The following is an 18626-nucleotide window of genomic DNA, read 5'->3' on the forward strand; positions in this document are numbered from 1 at the left end:
CAACCTTGTGGGGGGAACTATACTGCCAACCTTGTGGGGGGAATTATACTGCCAACCTTGTGGGGGGAATTATACTGCCAACCTTGTGGGGGGAACTATACTGCCAACCTTGTGGGGGGAACTATACTGCCAACCTTATGGGGTGAATTATACTGCCAACCTTGCGGGGGGAATTATACTGCCAACCTTGTGGGGAGAATTATACTGCCAATCTTATGGGGGGAACTATACTGCCAACCTTGTAGGGGAACTAAACTGCCAACCTTGTGGGGGGAATTATACTGCCAACCTTGTGGGGGGAATTATACTGCCAACCTTGTGGGGGGAATTATACTGCCAACCTTGTGGGGGGAATTATACTGCCAACCTTGTGGGGGGAATTATACTGCCAACCTTGTGGGGGAAATTATACTGCCAACCTTATGGGGGTAATTATACTGCCAACCTTGTGGGGGGGAATTATACTGCCAACCTTGTGGGGGGGAATTATACTGCCAACCTTGTGGGGGGAATTATACTGCCAACCTTGTGGGGGGAATTATACTGCCAACCTTGTGGGGGGAATTATACTGCCAACCTTGTGGGGGAAATTATACTGCCAACCTTGTGGGGGGTAATTATACTGCCAACCTTGTGGGGGGTAATTATACTGCCAACCTTGTGGGGGGGGAATTATACTGCCAACCTTGTGGGGGGGAATTATACTGCCAACCTTGTGGGGGGGAATTATACTGCCAACCTTGTGGGGGGGAATTATACTGCCAACCTTGTGGGGGGAATTATACTGCCAACCTTGTGGGGGGGGGGGGATTATACTGCCAACCTTGTGGGGGGAATTATACTGCCAACCTTGTGGGAGGAAGTATACTGCCAACCTTGTGGGGGGAACTATACTGACAACCCTAATGTGGGGGAACTATACTGCCAACCCTAGTGTGGGTGAACTATAATGCACCTAATGTGGGGGAACTATACTGCCCGTAATGTGGGGGAACTATACTGCCAAGCTAATGTGTATTCTGATTTAATTGCTCTGCTGGCACTTTGAGGGGAAAAAAGTTGGCGTGCATTACGGTTCGGGCACTCGGGCTCAAAAAGGTTCACCATCACTGTCCTAAACCATAGGAAAAGTGGAAGAGCTAGGTGCTCTGGCATGAGCTCGGAAAAAGTGTTCTGGTACACATGACTGCTCTGAATGGGAGGTCTGGCAAATAGGAGAGTTTGGGTGAAAAGGTATTGAACTTATGATCTGTCACATAGGAGGGCTGCAGTAAAAGTGGTGTATAAAGCAGAAGGTGACAAATGTATACAATCTGGAAAGAAGTTGCCTGGTACAAAGAGCTAAGCGAAGGTTTTAACTAATTGTATCTTCTTGTAGGTTTCTGGATAAGATATCAGGCAGCATATGTCTAGACCATTACATAGAAAAAATCCAAGGCTATACAGGGGTATTGATCTGTAGATGATATAAGGGTACTGTTTATAAATCATCTCTGCTATTTCCTGCATGGGGCTGAAGATTGCACGCTGCCTGTGACATGCATGCTGCTACACAGGGCGCAGCCTGCAGTTTGTTTTTTCCCATGCCTTAGCTACATACCAATGCCTTCCTTCTGATAGTTGTGACTTATTGACAACTCCCTATGTAATACCTGAACAAGACAACTTGGGGCATGTAGTAATAAGTCCTTCTGTCTGCAGACAGTGATTTGTAGAATCGGTTTTATTATCTTCTATACAGCAGGCTAGAAATCGTATTCTAGGCCCGCATCTCCAATCATCATTTGCCTTGTTTGTTATATATTAGAGAACTCATTTAATCAGGAATGGGACTGACAATATCAGAACATCACTGAGTTCAGCGCTCTGAGGCCCCATAGAAAATGATTGGAATGCTGGCCGCATAGAATTCATTCTCGGGATCGGTGCGAGTCCCGGTGACCGGACCTGCGAAATTCAGCTTGTTATTCCATTTCCTGTGAAGAGGACATAATGTCTTCAGATGGGAAAATATTTTAATGGCCACTGTCAGATCCAAAAACTTTTTAGATGTTGTTACTGATGAAAATTAAAAACCTTTTGTAATATGGTTGTTTAAACTTTTTTTGAATATTCAGGGGTGTGGAAATTTAAAAAAAAAAAAAAACTACTTGTCCAGGGGACTAAAGCGGAACACAATCTACTTGTCCTGGTAGATAAAATAATTTCAACCAAAATAGTACGACCCCCCCCCCCCCCCCAATAGACCACCAGGGATGGATATAAGATTTCTTTAGACACTGCTGTCAACTTAGACAGCGGTGATCTAATGGTTTAATAGCGGTAACGGTGATCGCAGCATGCCAGGCTATTAGTGGCGGGAGGGCTGTGGCTAGCTCCTTTTACACCCGAGGCAAGCCCAGAAAATTGTGCCCCCCCCCCCCCCATCTGACTCCTATAACGACAATTTTTCCATATACAGGGATGAGGGTAATCTTGTGTGACATGATCTGTTGTTATTATCGGAACTTTTATTAGGAAAGGGGCTTATTCACATATATACGCACCTCTTAACATATTTTAATCAGTATTTTTCAGTCTTGATAGGGACTTATATATAGAGTCTTTTGCTTGGAAAACACTGAACAACGCTGTGTTACTGGGGGGGAGGGGGGGGGGGTTCTGCTTCTCCAGTTTATGTGCTGCATTTTATTTACTCTAATTTATGCGTAAGAAAATGCTGGAAGTTGCATTTAGTTACTAGATAACTACAACACCCAGCATGCCCTGATACAGCATGTTGCACTGTATAGTAGTACAGTTAAGGTTATTGTGGGACATGCTGGGAGTTGTAGTTTTGGTTTGTGTCAGCTGCAGAGCCATAGGCCGTGTCAAGGAATACTGGGAATTACAGTTAGTAACAACAACTCCCAGCATGCCCTGATGCAGCCTATGGCTCTGCAGCTGACCCGAACCAAAACTACAACTCCCAGCATGTTACACTTTATAGTTCTACAGATTAGGTTATGGTGCAACATGCTGGGAGTTGTAGTTTTGGTTCGAGTGTGTTTGCGCGCATCCGTGGGGCTCTTGGTCGGCGGGTGAGTACGAAGGGTGGGATTCTGGGGGTGCAATTTAGTGCGGGTGGCCAGAAACCATTAAAAATAAAAAAATTAATTAGCACAACTGGCAGCAGCACTCGTCAGTCCGCCCCTGTACAAAACATACATGCATACACATATCATGCATACACATATACATACACCGGGTCACTGTCCCCTATATTATACATTACATACATCATACAAAGACACATCATACATACACCCGCCGCTGCTTCCCCCCATTACATACACACATCACACATATACCATACACACATCATATATACACATACACTCACACCATAAATATACACCATACATATGCACACATCATACATACACCTGCCGCTGCCCCCTATATAATACATTACATACACACATCATATATACACATGACACATACACCATACATATGCACACATCATAGATACACCTGCCGCTGCCCCCTATATCATACATTACATACAAACATCACACATACACACATCATATATACACATGACACATACACCATACATATGCACACATCATACATACACCTGCCGCTGCCCCCTATATCATACATTACATACAGACATCACACATACACCATACACACATCATATATACACATGACACATACACCTTACATATGCACATATCATACATACACCCGCCACTGATACACCCCCCTAATCATACATTACATACATATACAACCACCCTTCCCGCCGCCTGCATGCTCGGCCTCCTCACCTGAGCCGATGTGAGGTGAAATCCCCAGCCCGTGCAGTGCAGTCTCCTCACACACTTCCTTTCCCCGCTCTGTATTTTCCCTGTGAATACTTGAAACCTCCCCGTGATAAATTAGGTCCTGTGTACACAGAGCAGGGGGAAGGGAGAGGCTGTGTGTGGGGGAGGGAGGAGCTGTGGATGTCCTCATTCTCCCCCTGTCATCTTTTATTATGCAGAGCTGCGCTCTCCATCCTCCGGGAGGGGGGATGAGGGGACGTGGCTTAATCATCTCCAGCAGACATGCGATCTCGGGCTCTGCCCTCGCTCCTGAGATCCCCTGACACCGGCTGGGGGGCTCTGAGCAGCGGCCCCCGGCTACTGAAATCAGCTGGAGGCCGCCACTGCCCCCTCCATACACTCTGAGCGCCGGTGTGAGGTGCAGACTTGCATCGGCTCCTGCACATCACACCGGCATTAAAGAAAAATAAGGTAGAAGTCTGTCTGTCCCTGCTTGCCCGATACAGGGCTAAATCTATAAAAAAATTCACCTGCCCGACGCCCAAAACTACTTGTCCCGGGCGTTGGGCGATAGGATTTCCACATCCCTGATATTTAATAAACAAAGATGCTCCTAAGGATCCCACCACTAGGGGGTCCCCATACCTACTGGGATACTAACCAGTCCTGCAGCTTCAGCTTGTCTGTAAGTCATGGACAAGAGATGACTCATGGACAATGCTGCATGAGCAGACACACCAATCACCTCCCACCACCACAAGGAGGGACACGCCCCTTCCCCTGAGAGGATTTCTAACACTGTGAGCTAATGAAAAGAGGTATTTTTATAATAAATATAGGCGATGAAGGCATAAAAATTAGATGTACATGGTCAGGATGAGGGACTGATTAACACACACATTTATATATATATATATATATATATATATATATATATATTATAATTATTTATTTATTTATTTTTTGTGGGATCTGACAGGTACGTTTTAAAGTCTAATTAAAAATATTCACACTAACCTTCTGCTGGCCTAACTTCTGCAGGCAGACTTCCCCAGTCAATAGCTTGGGATGGGCAGGGATGAGGAGCAAAGGCCGCCTCAATGCCATGATCCTGTATGATAAAGACAAAATACTAAAGTAAATAACAAACATTCTTCATTACCTAGGAATCTATAATAATGGGATGAATTTTTTTATAAATAGGGTAATGCAATTTAATCTCCCAACACATTCTTCAGACTGTTTTGGGTTGTGCACTAAAAGTAATTTAAGGGTGTATTCACACGTACAGTACCCTGCACATATTTTTTGCTGTAGATTTGAAGTCAAATATTTTATGCTGCAACTTGCTGCAATTAAATGAGCACTCTCATTAATACAAATTTTTGCTATTGCACTCCTTATGGTAAATAAAACATCTTTCTAATGTACTTTGTTTAAAAATGAAGTTTCCTATATTTTATTTGTGTTTAAAAAAGCTGCCACTAGGTGTCTCCCTACTTGACTAGAGCACATTTTCCCCTATCTTTTGCACAGACTTTGGACTCCTGCTGGCCTGGCAGAAGTCCAAAAGCAGGAAATGCCGAAGGGGGGGGGGGGTGCAGCCTTATCCAATCAGAGCTCATCTCACACACTGAGCTGCTGTGGGCTGTGTGTAGCAGAGTGAGTGAAGAAGTTCTCCCCTGTATGGCTTCAGATGATGTCCCTGCCTGCTGGGTAATGCACCTCTGTGAATCTGACTGAGCAGAAAATATCAAGGGCAATATCAAGGTAGAAAACTAAAAAATTATAAAAATAAAGGTTTATCATGATGGGGGGCAGTGAACTATGAGGATTAAAACATTTAACAAGATCATGAGAGGTACTCTTTATAATCTGCAGCGTCAGATATGCGCAGAATACTGTATGTATGAACACACCCTAAATGGGTATTCTGGGCAAAATTAGCCTCAGAAAAGGCCATTAATATCAGACTGATAGAATACTGACCCTACAGCAACAGTCCAGCAACAGTTGTAGTTTTGCAACAGCTGGAGGCACACTGGTTGGGAAACACTGGTATACAGTGTGAACAGAGCTCAAAGTACACAGAAGTACAAGTATATAGTGGTAGTACTTGGTTACTGCAGCTTATCTCCCAATGAAGTGTATGTATAGAGCTGCGTGCTCTCAGCTCTGTTCACTGTGTATACCAGTGCTTCCCAACCAGGGTGTCTCCAGCTGTTGCAAAACTTTAACTCCCGGCATGCTGGGTGTTGTAGTTTTGCAAGAGCTGGAGACACCATGGCTGGCAAAAACTGGTGTATACGCTGAACTGCGGCTCTGACAGGGGCGCCGGAAGGCAGACCCCATTGGTCTGATATTGATGACCTATCCTGATGATAGGTCATCAGTGAATTTTGCCTGGAAAACCTCTTTAATCCAGCACCCACATGACCTAAAAATTTGCCATAAAGAAATGATGTAAGTCATATGCAGCAATATAAAAAGAGTGTCACCCTACATAAGTTTTAGCATTTTACACCTTGTAGATGTCTTCAATTTGAAGAATTATTTAATGTTTCAGTAAAAGAAGTAAACAGTGGTATTAAATAAAATTTAACAGGAGCAATGCAAAATGAATAAATGCCATAGGCGTGCGCAGCCTATTGCATTAGGGTGTGCACCCTAAAGCACAAACTCACGCCGCGCGCGTGCATATGTGTATATATATATATATATATATATATATATGCACACATACACACAGTTAGTATAGTTCCCCCACATTAGGTGCAGTATAGTTCCCCCACATTAGGTGCAGTATAAGTCCCCCCACATTAGGTGCAGTATAAGTCCCCCCACATTAGGTGCAGTATAAGTCCCACCACATTAGGTTGGCAGTATAAGTCCCCGCACATTAGGTTGGCAGTACAGTTCCCCCACATTAGGTTGGCAGTACAGTTCCCCCACATTAGGTTGGCAGTACAGTTCCCCCACATTAGGTTGGTAGTACAGTTCCCCCACATTAGGTTGGCAGTACAGTTCCCCCACATTAGGTTGGCAGTACAGTTCCCCCACATTAGGTTGGCAGTACAGTTCCCCCACATTAGGTGCAATTCAGTTCCCCCACATTAGGTGCCACCTAATGTGGGGGAACTGTACTGCACCTAATGTGGGGGAACTGTACTGCACCTAATGTGGGGGAACTGTACTGCACCTAATGTGGGGGAACTGTACTGCACCAGTACAGTTCCCCTACATTAAGTGAAGTACAGTTCCCCACATTATGTGCAGTACAGTTCCCCTACATTAGGTGCAGTATAGTTCCCCCACATTAGGTGCAGTATAGTTTCCCCCACATTAGGTGCAGTATAGTTTCCCCCACATTAGGTGCAGTATAGTTTCCCCCACATTAGGTGCAGTATAGTTTCCCCCACATTAGGTGCAGTATAGTTTCCCCCACATTAGGTGCAGTATAGTTTCCCCACATTAGGTGCAGTATAGTTTCTCCCACATTAGGTGCAGTATAGTATCCCCACATTAGGTGCAGTATAGCTCCCCACATTAGGTGCAATATAGTTCCCCCACATTAGGTGCAGTATAGTTTCCCCCACATTAGGTGCAGTATAGTTTCCCCCACATTAGGTGCAGTATAGTTTCCCCCACATTAGGTGCAGTATAGTTTCCCCCCACATCAGGTGCAGTATAGTTCCCCCACATCAGGTGCAGTATAGTTCCCCCACATCAGGTGCAGTATAGCTCCCCACATTAGGTGCAGTATAGTTCCCCCACATTAGGTGCAGTATAGTTTCCCCCACATTAGGTGCAGTATAGTTTCCCCCACATTAGGTGCAGTAGTTTCTCCCACATTAGGTGCAGTATAGTTTCCCCCACATTAGGTGCAGTATAGTTTCCCCCACATTAGGTGCAGTATAGTTTCCCCCACATTAGGTGCAGTATAGTTTCCCCCACATTAGGTGCAGTATAGTTTCCCCCACATTAGGTGCAGTATAGTTTCCCCCACATTAGGTGCAGTATAGTTTCCCCCACATTAGGTGCAGTATAGTTTCCCCCACATTAGGTGCAGTATAGTTTCCCCCACATTAGGTGCAGTATAGTTCCCCCACAGTAGGTGCAGTATAGCTCCCCACATTAGGTGCAGTATAGTTCCCCCACATTAGGTGCAGTATAGTTTCCCCCACATTAGGTGCAGTATAGTTTCCCCCCACATTAGGTGCAGTAGTTTCTCCCACATTAGGTGCAGTATAGTTTCCCCCACATTAGGTGCAGTATATTTTCCCCCACATTAGGTGCAGTATAGTTTCCCCCACATTAGGTGCAGTATAGTTTCCCCCACATTAGGTGCAGTATAGTTTCCCCCACATTAGGTGCAGTATAGTTTCCCCCACATTAGGTGCAGTATAGTTTCCCCCACATTAGGTGCAGTATAGTTTCCCCCACATTAGGTGCAGTATAGTTTCCCCCACATTAGGTGCAGTATAGTTTCCCCCACATTAGGTGCAGTATAGTTTCCCCCACATTAGGTGCAGTATAGTTTCCCCCACATAGTTTCCCCCACACCAGCTCATGTTGGTCACTTACCATTCCGGCCGGCACGCGCATCCTCTTCCTTGAATCTCCGCTCCTCTGTTGCTATGGGCGCACGCACGGGACGTCAATGACGTCCCTGCGTGCGCTACTTCCCGGCGGCCCCTGTGTTTTGAAAGTTAACAGGGGGGCCGCTGTAGAAAGGTAACAGGGACATCTCCTAGTGGAGAATCACAAGGTGGGTTGGCGTGTGAGCGTGTCTTTTGCACCTTACCGTGTAGCGTTGTGCTGAGGGCACAACACCTTGATGAGCTTGTGGACTCGCTGGGGTTTGTTGTTGAAAGTACGGGCGACAGCCTGGGCATCCTTCACCGTGACCTCCAGGTCGTGGTGCAGCAATAGTGAGAGGAGAACCAAAAAAGTAGGACTTGCTTGGCCCTTGGCGCCTATTCCCCAAACATCAGTTCCAGCCGGTAGTAGTTCATTAAAACAACTGGCCTTTATTGGTACAAAAGAAGGGTGCTTCTTTTTTTCTTTTGTATCAATAAAGGCCAGTTGTTTTAATGAACTACTACCAGCTGGAACTGATGTTTGGGGAATAGGCGCCAAGGGCCAAGCAAGTCCTACTTTTTTGGTTCTCCTCTCACGACCTCTCTTTCTGGATAGAGAGGCACGGTTTGGGGGCTTTCCGAGAGCGGAATGGGGAGGTGGTCTGGTCCCTCCTGACACCCGGGCAGGACAATAACTGTAGGAATGTGGTCCGTATGATTTGGAGGGGCGAGGATGCGTGTCCACCTCGCGCAAAAGTGGTTGAGCTCCTCCTTCAGATGGAATTCAGGGCAAGTGACAACTTTGCCCTGATTCACCCCTACGGTTCATCCGAGTTTGATGTCAGTTTCATTCAGCCAGAGGGTCTCGAACTCTTCTGGTCAAACTACGAAGTGGCAAAGAACGAGCCCGGCTGGTGGGATTTCGCCGTAAAGGCGATTTCCTGTCAGAACTCAGTCAAGAAAGTGACCGTTTTGACCCGTAACGAGTCACTTTCTTGTAATGATATCATGACCTGGCTCGGACGGTATGGGGATGTGACGGACATGCCCAAGAAAAACTTGGATGAGCACGGGATCTGGTCCGGGGCCTGGACGTTTTCCGTCAAACTCAAGCATTCAGGGAGTACAGTTGCCCACATTCCGTCAGCTGCCTTCCTTGAACGTGATAGGATCCAGGTCTTCTACTACGGGCAACCTAAGGTCTGTCACAGGTGTGGCCGTTGTCCTAGCACCTTCGCCCGTGCAGCGACGGCTCCAGCTGAGGAGAGCTGTGAAGTTGCCTCGGCTGGGGAGGGTATGGGCAGGGATGGGGGCACAACAGGGCTAGTGAGGAGGAAAAAGGGCCCTGCCAAACTAAGGCGGGAGGAAAATCATAGCAGGTGTAGGGAGCTGGTGAGTGCCCAGGTGGCGGGGGTAGCGTCAGTCCCTGCTCCTGAAGCTGGCCCTGTAACTACTGAAGCCCTGGAGGAGAATGTGCTGGATGAGGAGACCAGGAGACTTCACAGAGAGGATGGCAATATGGCCGACCCTTCCGATTCCTACCACTATGAAAGTGTGGATGAGGAGAGTGGGGTGAGGCCCAAAAAGAAAGTTAAGGGCAAAAGGAAAGGGAGAAAGAAGAGGTCAGAGCCCTCTGAAGCTCCTGATACTACGGGCCAGGTCCAAAGTGGAAGCCTGGCTGCCCCCCCCTCTGATTGACCTGTCAAACCGATACCTCATCCTCAATACCATCTCCTCCCCCTCCTTGGAGGGGGAAGGTGAGGGCGAGGTGCCTAGGGAGAAGGAGCCTCTTGGGGGAACTGGGCCCTGTCCTGTCGAGGCACCGTCCTCGGAGGGCAGGGCTAGACCAGGGCCGGACAGAGACCGGGACCTTATGGACCAATCAGAGTCTAAAAAAAGGATCCAAGAGTGGTCCTGCCCTCTCGTTGTCTTTGGGGGATGAGGGGGCTAAAAAGAAGGGTAAACAAAAGTAAAGGGTGTGGCCGTCTAATTTAATCACCCTGTATGGCGGCACTCACCCCATTGACGCTGGCATCTATTAACTGTGCCAGCATAAAGTCTGATACGGCTAGATTTGCAGCCTTTGATTTTCTCGGCCGTGTTGAAGCCGACATTTTCTTTTTACAGACCAGGTTGTCAGATCTAGCCTCTCTGGTAAAAGCCAGAAGAGAGTGGAGGCGCGGTCCCTCCCACTGGTCTCTTGCGGCTGAGCCGTATAGTGGGGTGGCGGTCCTTTTTACCGCTCCTGTTGAATGCCAACGGGTTATTGAATTAGAAATGGGGAGGTGCCTGATCTTAGATGTCCTCATGAAGGGACAAGAGCTCTGGCTCATTAACATCTACGCCCCGCAAACTAAGCGGGGCCGTAAAGATCTCTTTATGAGGATTAAGCCCTTTCTTTTTACGAGTCGGCAGGTGATCTTTGGAGGGGACTTCAATAATGTCACGAGGTCCCAAGATAGGAGAGGCTCCAATGGTCCGCTGACTTGCGATAGTGTGGCACTGATTAGCATAACTAGAGAACCTCGCCTAGAGGATGCCCACATCCGGTGCCCCTCGGGCCACGCAGGCTTCACCTATCATCAAGGTGGTCGCAGGTCTAGGATAGATAGGTTTTATTTAAAGGAGGAAGCCGTCTCTTCCGCAGTGTCCGTGGTTGAGGTGGAGTTCTCCGATCACTGTATGATTTTGTTTTTCTTGAATGTTTCAGAGACCCCCGGATGGGAAAAGGTTATTGGAAGCCGAATTCGTCCGTCCTGGAGGAAGCGGAGGTAAGACAGTCCTTTGAGGATTTTCTTCAGAGTCAGGTACCTTTACTGGGCCTATGTAGTAGTAAGTCAGAGTGGTGGGAGATATTCAAGAAGCGGGTTGCGGGGTTCTTCCGCCAGCTCTCGAGCCTCAGGTCCCTGAACAGGTACCGCTTGTATCAGGGTCTGAGGAGGAAACTAGAGCTTCTCGTTTCGACTGGAGGTAGCCGAGAGGATATCTCCAGAGGGAAATCCTTGCTGATGAGGTGTCAGTACGATCTTTGGTTTTTGAGAGGGATTTTGGGAAGTACCGCTTGCCTGACCCTTACAGAAACTGCAAGATGTCAGTGGGTAGTAAGATCATCTCAGGACTGATTGATAGTACAGGATCTCTGAATCGGTCCAGATCAGGGATCTTGGAGGTTGTCAGATCCTACTACTCACACCTCTTGGGAAGCAAGGATCTAGATCGAGACAGGATATCGGCTTTCCTAGCTGAAACCATTCCTGAGCCAGGGGTAGACCCCCCTCTTGATGTTTTGGCAGAAGAAATCAGGGAAGAGGAAGTGAGACTGGCGATCTAGGGGCTTGCCCCTAAGAAGTTGCCAGGTCCGGATGGCTTAACATCGGATTGGTACAGGACCTTTAAGGAGTCTTTAGCTCCCCTCTTGACTGATGTATTCAATAAGTGTCTCTCCTCGGGCACTCTCAAAGTCAATGAGGAGGTCAGCCATGATTCTTCTCTCAAAGGGTAAAGATCCCAGCCATATTGAGAATTGGAGGCCCATAGCTCTTCTCAATACGGACAGGAAGCTTCTGGCTAAGATACTGTTTAATCGGTTGGTGAAGTTTGCACCCCGGCTCCTTTCGGAGGCCCAGCACTGCACTGTTCCAGGCCGAAGCACATTAAGTGCTCTCCTTAGTGTGAGGGAGGCAGTGGAGCAGAGTAGTGCTGGTTTCTGGAAGGGGTACTTGCTGTCCTTGGATCAGGCCAAAGCATTTGATCCGGTGAACCACGAGTACCTCTGGTCCGTCCTCCTGAGATATGGCTTACCGTGTACTTTTGTTAATTGTCTTAAGATCTTGTATGCAGGGGCAGAGAGTTTCCCGCTGGTGAACGGTTGGTCTGGCCGCTCTTTTGAGGTGGGGTCCGGAGTCCGTCAGGTTTGTCCTTTGAGCCTGCTCTTATATGTGTTTGCGATCGATCCCTTCCTTAGGAGGGTGAGTCGCGGACCATTGGCGGGAGTCGGGATGAGTCTGGCGGAGCCGGCTGTTACCCAGAGAGTGGTAGCGTACGCTGTTGATGTCACTATTTTCGTCTCCTCGAGAGAGGAGGTCGATGTGGTGATGTCGGAGGTGGACCGATACTCGGAGGCATCCGGGTCTAAGATCAACCGGGATAAGTGTGAGAGTCTCTGGCTGGGAGGGGGGGGATCCCACGTTTGATCTCCCGGACACCCTTCCAGGGCCCCAAGAATCAGCAAAAGTCTTAGGCATCACATTCGGCCAGGATGATTATCCCACCAAAAACTGGGATGGTAAGCTCCAGGATGCCACTCAGAAGGTGGACCAGTGGAAGGGTTGGTCTATGACCCTCAGGAAAAGGGTACACCTGATCAAATCGTACCTGCTCCCCTTGTTTATCTATCTGGGCAGTGTATGTATCTTGCCAGAGGCTTATTACACTAGGATCTACAGCCTGTTTTTCCAGATGTTATGGGGGAACAGGATGAACCTAGTCAAAAGGGAGGTTACGTACCGCACGAGGAGACTAGGGGGTTTATCTATGGTTAACCCCGTGGTGTTCTTTACAAACACCTTCTTGAAAGCTAACGTCGCAAACCTCTGGAAAGAGAGGGCTTCTCCGTGGGTAATCTCCTGCAGGGAATGGTTTCAGCCTTTCTTCCAGGAATGGGAGAGAGGAGGACAAGTGAAGGACTACCGTACACCCCATGGATATCTTCAGGCTTATGCTACCCCGACTCTGAAGGCGATACGTCGGTGGGGTCTGGGAGTGTGGGAGATCAGGACCCAGTCGAGGCAGTTCCTTGACAAATGGGTTCTGTTGACCCACTTCCAGAAGCCTCAGGCTCTCAGGGACTGCCCAGGTCGGGATCTGAGGGTGGGGTATTACCTTTTAAACATAAAAAGGATCCCCCAGAAGTTTTGGGACTTGGCCTGGCGCTTCTTTTAGGGGAAGCTATATGTAAGGGACAACCTGAAGTGCAGGAACTCTGATGACCGGGGATGTCCCCGAGAAGAGTGTGGGGACACGCTGGAAAGCATGGACCACTTCCTGCTTCATTGTCCCTTTAATATAGGGGTCTACAACCGGGTGGGTGCTTCCATTGGCTGGAGTCAACTTGCTGGCCTTACCTATCCGGAGTGGGCTTATGGGGCATTCAGGACCCTGGGTGGCCGAGATCGGGGCACTTTATTCTTAGTTAGCTTAGTGGTTAGGTACTACACGTGGAATGCACGGTGTTTAGTATCGACCCAACGGAAAGTTCTCTCCGAGGTGGAGGTCTGTAGGAACATCACCGGTGACCTCGGGAAGATCAGGTCTTTGGAGTATGGCAGTCTTGGTACCAGTAGGGCTTCTCTCCTGTGGAGAGGTTTTTCTTTTGATGTGCCCTAGGTACTAGGCCCTTAAGGTAAGGTACCTTAATTTTGGCCAGGGATAGTGCATGTATGTTAGGGTAAGTTTAGGGTCAGTTTTATGGAGGGATAGCGATAGGGTTAGAGGTTGATAGGGAAAGGTATTTAAATTTCATTTTATCAAGATTGCCATCCTTCTTCCTGGTGAGGGGCTATGCATGTCACCTTAGCCTTTTGTTTTGTTTTCTGTGGATAGACTGTAAAGGGCTTGCAGGCAACCAAACTTGGGCCTTGTGGGGGGTTTGGTGTATTGTATTGTTGATATTATATCGTTTTTTTGTGTATATTGTTCTGTGTATATTATTCTGTTTATAATTAGGTGGTAGGGGTGTATTTTAGGTTGGGTGGGGGTTTTGGGTGGTGGTGGTGGTCTGGAACGGGTCAGTTATGGACAAAATGTGGACAAACTGTGTTCTATGGACTTTTACCCATGTCCAGAGGGTGTGGTGGGTGATGGGATAATTTAGTGTAGGCTGTAATTTGTGTTATATTGTTATATATGTTATTGTTGATACATGGTATATTGTTATATAGGCTGATATACATGTTTCTTTTTATAAAAATTTTTCCCTTGTGTGTTTTTTGCCAAGTTGGATAATTTTTAGTTACGGCAGTTTGCCATATTTTTCTTTTGTTATTTATAAAAAGGGGAAGGAAAAAAAGGGGAGATGGAGAGTAATGTATATATGTGTATGTAGGTGCATGTGTGTGTGTGTATATATATATATATATATATATATATATATATATATTTTTTTTTTTTTTTTTATGGTGAGGAAAGCTTTATTTATGTTTTATAAGGAATGTGTGTGTGTGTGTGTGTGTGTGGTTTTGGACAATATTGGTAGGTCATTTTTGTTAGATTAACTGGGCTGGCCTGTTAGAAAAATTTCTGTTGTGCTTTTGAGACAGAAAGTCTGTATTTATGTTCAGTTTTGCAAATTTTTGTTACAGTTAATTGGACTTGTTTTTGTGTTTTGTTTTTTAATTTTATAATAAAAGAGTGTCAGCTGAGAGTACTGTGGTCAGACAGAAAAAAAATTCAAAAAGAAAATCATTTCCTCTGGAGCATAAAGCAGCTGATAAGTGCTGGAAGGATTGCGATTTTTAAATAGAAGTCATTTACAAATCTGTATAACTTTTTGGGACCAGATGATTAAAAAATAAAACAAATTGTTTTCCATCTTTAAGTACATGTTTAAACAGGCCTGCACAATATAAAGCACATGGACTACCTGTGGCCTACCATGAATCCAATGGATCATGATCATGTGAAGGAAGGTTCTGGTCTAGTAATAAGTACAGGATCCTTTCATTGTGGCCATGCAGGGAGGGCAGGCATAATAAACGCACATGCTGCTAACATTGGCTATACCTGCCCTTGATGTAAAGGAAGGTCCATTGGCTCACTCCCCCTCCAATTACATGAGTCAACTTAATGGCTGACTTCCCTGTGACATCATCACTCTGCTGCACCATGGGAAAAGGTTTCAGGTGTGTATAATTTTATTTTTATTTTTTCATAGGGAGCACTACTAACAGGGGGACTGCCTATTTAATCAGGAGGGGGGGTCAGTCTATCTGCCTAATTGGGTGTGATTCTGTTGTTTAAGGGGAAAGAGCTACTTAAGATGGGGGAAAATAGTGTAAAAGGGGCACAACTAAGGAGTTGTGAGTGCCTACCTAATTTGTCCTTGGTGAGATTTGAACCTAGGACCTCAGCATGGCAAGACAACAGTGCTCACCACTGAGCCAGCTTACTTCCTAATGGGGAGATTACATACTATATGAGGGCAAAGAGGGAAATAACTTCTATGTAGAAAGCACAAATGGAGGCACTATTAGTATGGAGGTACTAAATTTGGGCATTATTACCATTTGAGGCCCTAGAAATGAGGAGTTTATATAGGGGAGTCTTGGTTTAAAAAAGTCTCATTGGAGGTTTGGGCTGGATTACAAAGTCAGGAAAAGTGAACTACTATCAAATGAGCTGTCACCTGTAAGTCCCTGGATGTAACTCTGCAGAGCCTGTGTAGTACTGTAACGAGCCGCGCTCCGGCCGGACAAACCGGCTGTGAGCGCATCTTCTCCCCTGTGTCAGCTCCCGGCGGGGCTGGGATTCGCATCGCGGGACGCGCCCGCATGCGAGTCCCAGCCCGTCACTCACCTCCGTCCCCGGCCTCTGTCCCTCAGCTCCGACGCGCGCACCCCCGCCTCCTAGCGCACGCATGCCGGAGCTTTGAAATTTAAAGGGCCAGTGCGCCCGTAATTAGTGCTCACACCTGCACTTTTCTTATAAGTTTTGGCTGCTCCCTAGTACCCCTGCCGGATCTTTGTTTGCATTATGCTCCTGTGCCGCCTGCCCTGACCTCTAGTCTGCCCGACTACGTCCTGCCTATTCCTTTGGTACCACGCTTCACCTCAGCCGCCTGTGTGGTCGACTCGTGCCAGGGGTAGCGACCTGGGTCGACTCGTGCCAGGGGTAGCGACCTGGGTGTCGCCTGCCGCAGCAATCCCAACCCGCTTTGCTCTGGTGAAAACCAGCGGCACCTTAGACTCCGTTCCCTGGCACGGCCCGCGTCATCTGCCACACAGGTCCAGCGGATCTACTACATCACCTGTTCCAGACAACCGTGGTATTACGGATCTACTACTCCCTGGGTACCTGCCGTCTGCAGTGAGTCTAACAGTAAGATACGGCCATGGATCCCGCTGAGGTACCCCTGCCTGAGGATTCGGATCTCTCCTCCGAAGTGGTCCGTCAGTCGCAGCAGTTGGCCCACCAGGCGCAGCAATTAAATCAACTGTCCGCCATGGCGCAGCTACTTCTGTCTATGCAGCAATAGTCTCCACCGGGCCCTGCAGTTCCTTCAGCTTCAAAGCTTCGTCTTCCCACAAAGTTTGATGGAGATTCTAAGCAATGTAGAGGCTTTGTTATGCAGTGATCCTTGCACCTGGAGTTCTTGGCGGAATAGTTTCCTACGGAGCGTGCTATGGTGACCTTTGTGATCAGTCTCTTGTCTGGAAAGGCCCTGGCTTGGGCTATTCCGCTCTGGGATCGTAGCAATCCAATTACATTCAACCTCATGGCTTTCCTGGATGAATTCTGCACGTGTCTCCTCTGCCGAGTTGGCTCTTCTTAACCTAAATCAAGGGACTTCCTCCGTGGGAGACTATGCAGTCCAGTTTCGTATCCTTGCTTCAGAATTGGCATGGAACGACGAGGCCTTGTGTGCTATATTTATAAAGGGACTTTCTAGTAATATAGAGGACGGTCTTGTTGCACGAGATTCTCCATCTAACCTGTGTGAGCTGATCCATTTGGCTGCACGAATTGATGTACGTTTTTCCGAAAGACAGGAGGAGCTCCAAAAAGAAAGCAAGAATTTATGTCTATATTTTGCCAGTCCGGAGCATTTCCTTAAAGACTGTTCTTCCCGTTATCAGAATTCAGGAAAATATCCGAACCCAGGATATGTAGGAGGGACTTCTCTGGGTGTGTGCACCGTCTCTTCTCGTTTGAATATCTCCGTACAAGTCCACGTTTCTGCCCAGACTTCTTTCTTCGCTACAGCATTTTTGGACTCTGGTTCTGATGGCAATTTTATTGATGCCTCTCTCGTGCATGAATATCGCCTTCCTGTGAGTCGCCTTGCCAAGCCACTGCTCATCTCTTCCGTCACTGGACAAAATCTGGATTGTAGAGTGCTATATCGCACAGAGTCTCTTCTTCTGCAGGTCGGAGTCTCACATTAAGAGAGGATTGAACTCTTTGTGCTCCCTCATTGTACCTCCCAGATACTTCTCGGTCTTCCTTGGCTCCAACTCCATTCCCCCGCAGCTTGACTGGAGATCCAGAGAGCTCACTCGCTGGGGACAATGCTGCCATAATCGTTGTCTAGAGTCGGTCCAGCCTAAAATTCTTACTGCTATTTCTCGCATGCCTGGTCTGCCTACCCCCTATCAAGATTTTTCTGATGTCTTTTGCGAAAGACAGGCCGAGACTTTGCATCCACATCGTCCTTACAACTGCCACGATTGATATGCCACCTCTGTCTGTCCCAGAGACTCAAGCCATGCAAGAATACATCCAAGAGAACCTCCAAAAAAGATTTATCCGGAAGTCTTAGTCACCGGCCGGAGCCGGGTTCTTCTTTGTCAGCAAGAAGGATGGTTCTCTCTGTCCTTGTATTGATTACAGAGGTCTCAACAAGATCACTGTCAAGAATCATTATCCTCTTCCTCTGATCTCTGAACTTTTTGATCGTCTTCAGGGGGCCAAAGTCTTCTCCAAACTGGATTTACGTGGTGCATACAACATGATTCGAATTCAAGAGGGAGACGAATGGAAAACATTTTGACATTTTGAGTATCTTGTGATGCCTTTTGGCCTTTGCAATGCTCCAGCTGTTTTCCAGGAATTTGTCAATGATATCTTCCGTGACCTTCTCTATACCTGTGTAGTTGTTTATCTGGATGACATACTCATTTATTGTTCCAACTTGGAAGAGCATCGTACTCAAGTTCGTCTGGTCCTACGACGCCTTCGGAGGAATAATCTCTATGCCAAACTGGAAATATGCCTTTTTGAGAAATCCAGTCTTCCTTTTCTAGGATATAATGTATCTCATCAAGGACTGAAAATGGATCCAATAAAATTGCCTGCGGTTTTGGATTGGCCTCGCCCTACTGGTCTGCTGGCTATTCAACGTTTCCGGGGATTTGCAAACTACTATCGCCAGTTCATCGCACATTTTCTTCTGTGGTCGCTCCCATTGTAGGTCTCACCAAGAAGGGCGCTAACCCGAAGTTGTGGCCTCCTGAGG

At 47.1% G+C, this 18626-nt stretch overlaps 1 protein-coding gene across 4 annotated transcripts in view; it reads right to left on the reverse strand.

Moving 5' to 3' along the window:
* GSTCD (glutathione S-transferase C-terminal domain containing) overlaps positions 1-18626 on the reverse strand; it is a 159745-nt gene that overhangs the window by 65718 nt on the left and 75401 nt on the right. For all 4 annotated transcript variants that reach the window (XM_056566102.1, XM_056566093.1, XM_056566080.1 and 1 more), the window contains one exon: positions 4833-4926. In XM_056566102.1, coding sequence (XP_056422077.1) covers positions 4833-4926 — 94 coding nt within the window. The remainder of the gene's footprint in view (positions 1-4832; positions 4927-18626) is intronic.

This window comes from Hyla sarda, chromosome 1 (assembly GCF_029499605.1).
Source record: "Hyla sarda isolate aHylSar1 chromosome 1, aHylSar1.hap1, whole genome shotgun sequence".
NCBI classification, from domain to species: domain Eukaryota; kingdom Metazoa; phylum Chordata; class Amphibia; order Anura; family Hylidae; genus Hyla; species Hyla sarda.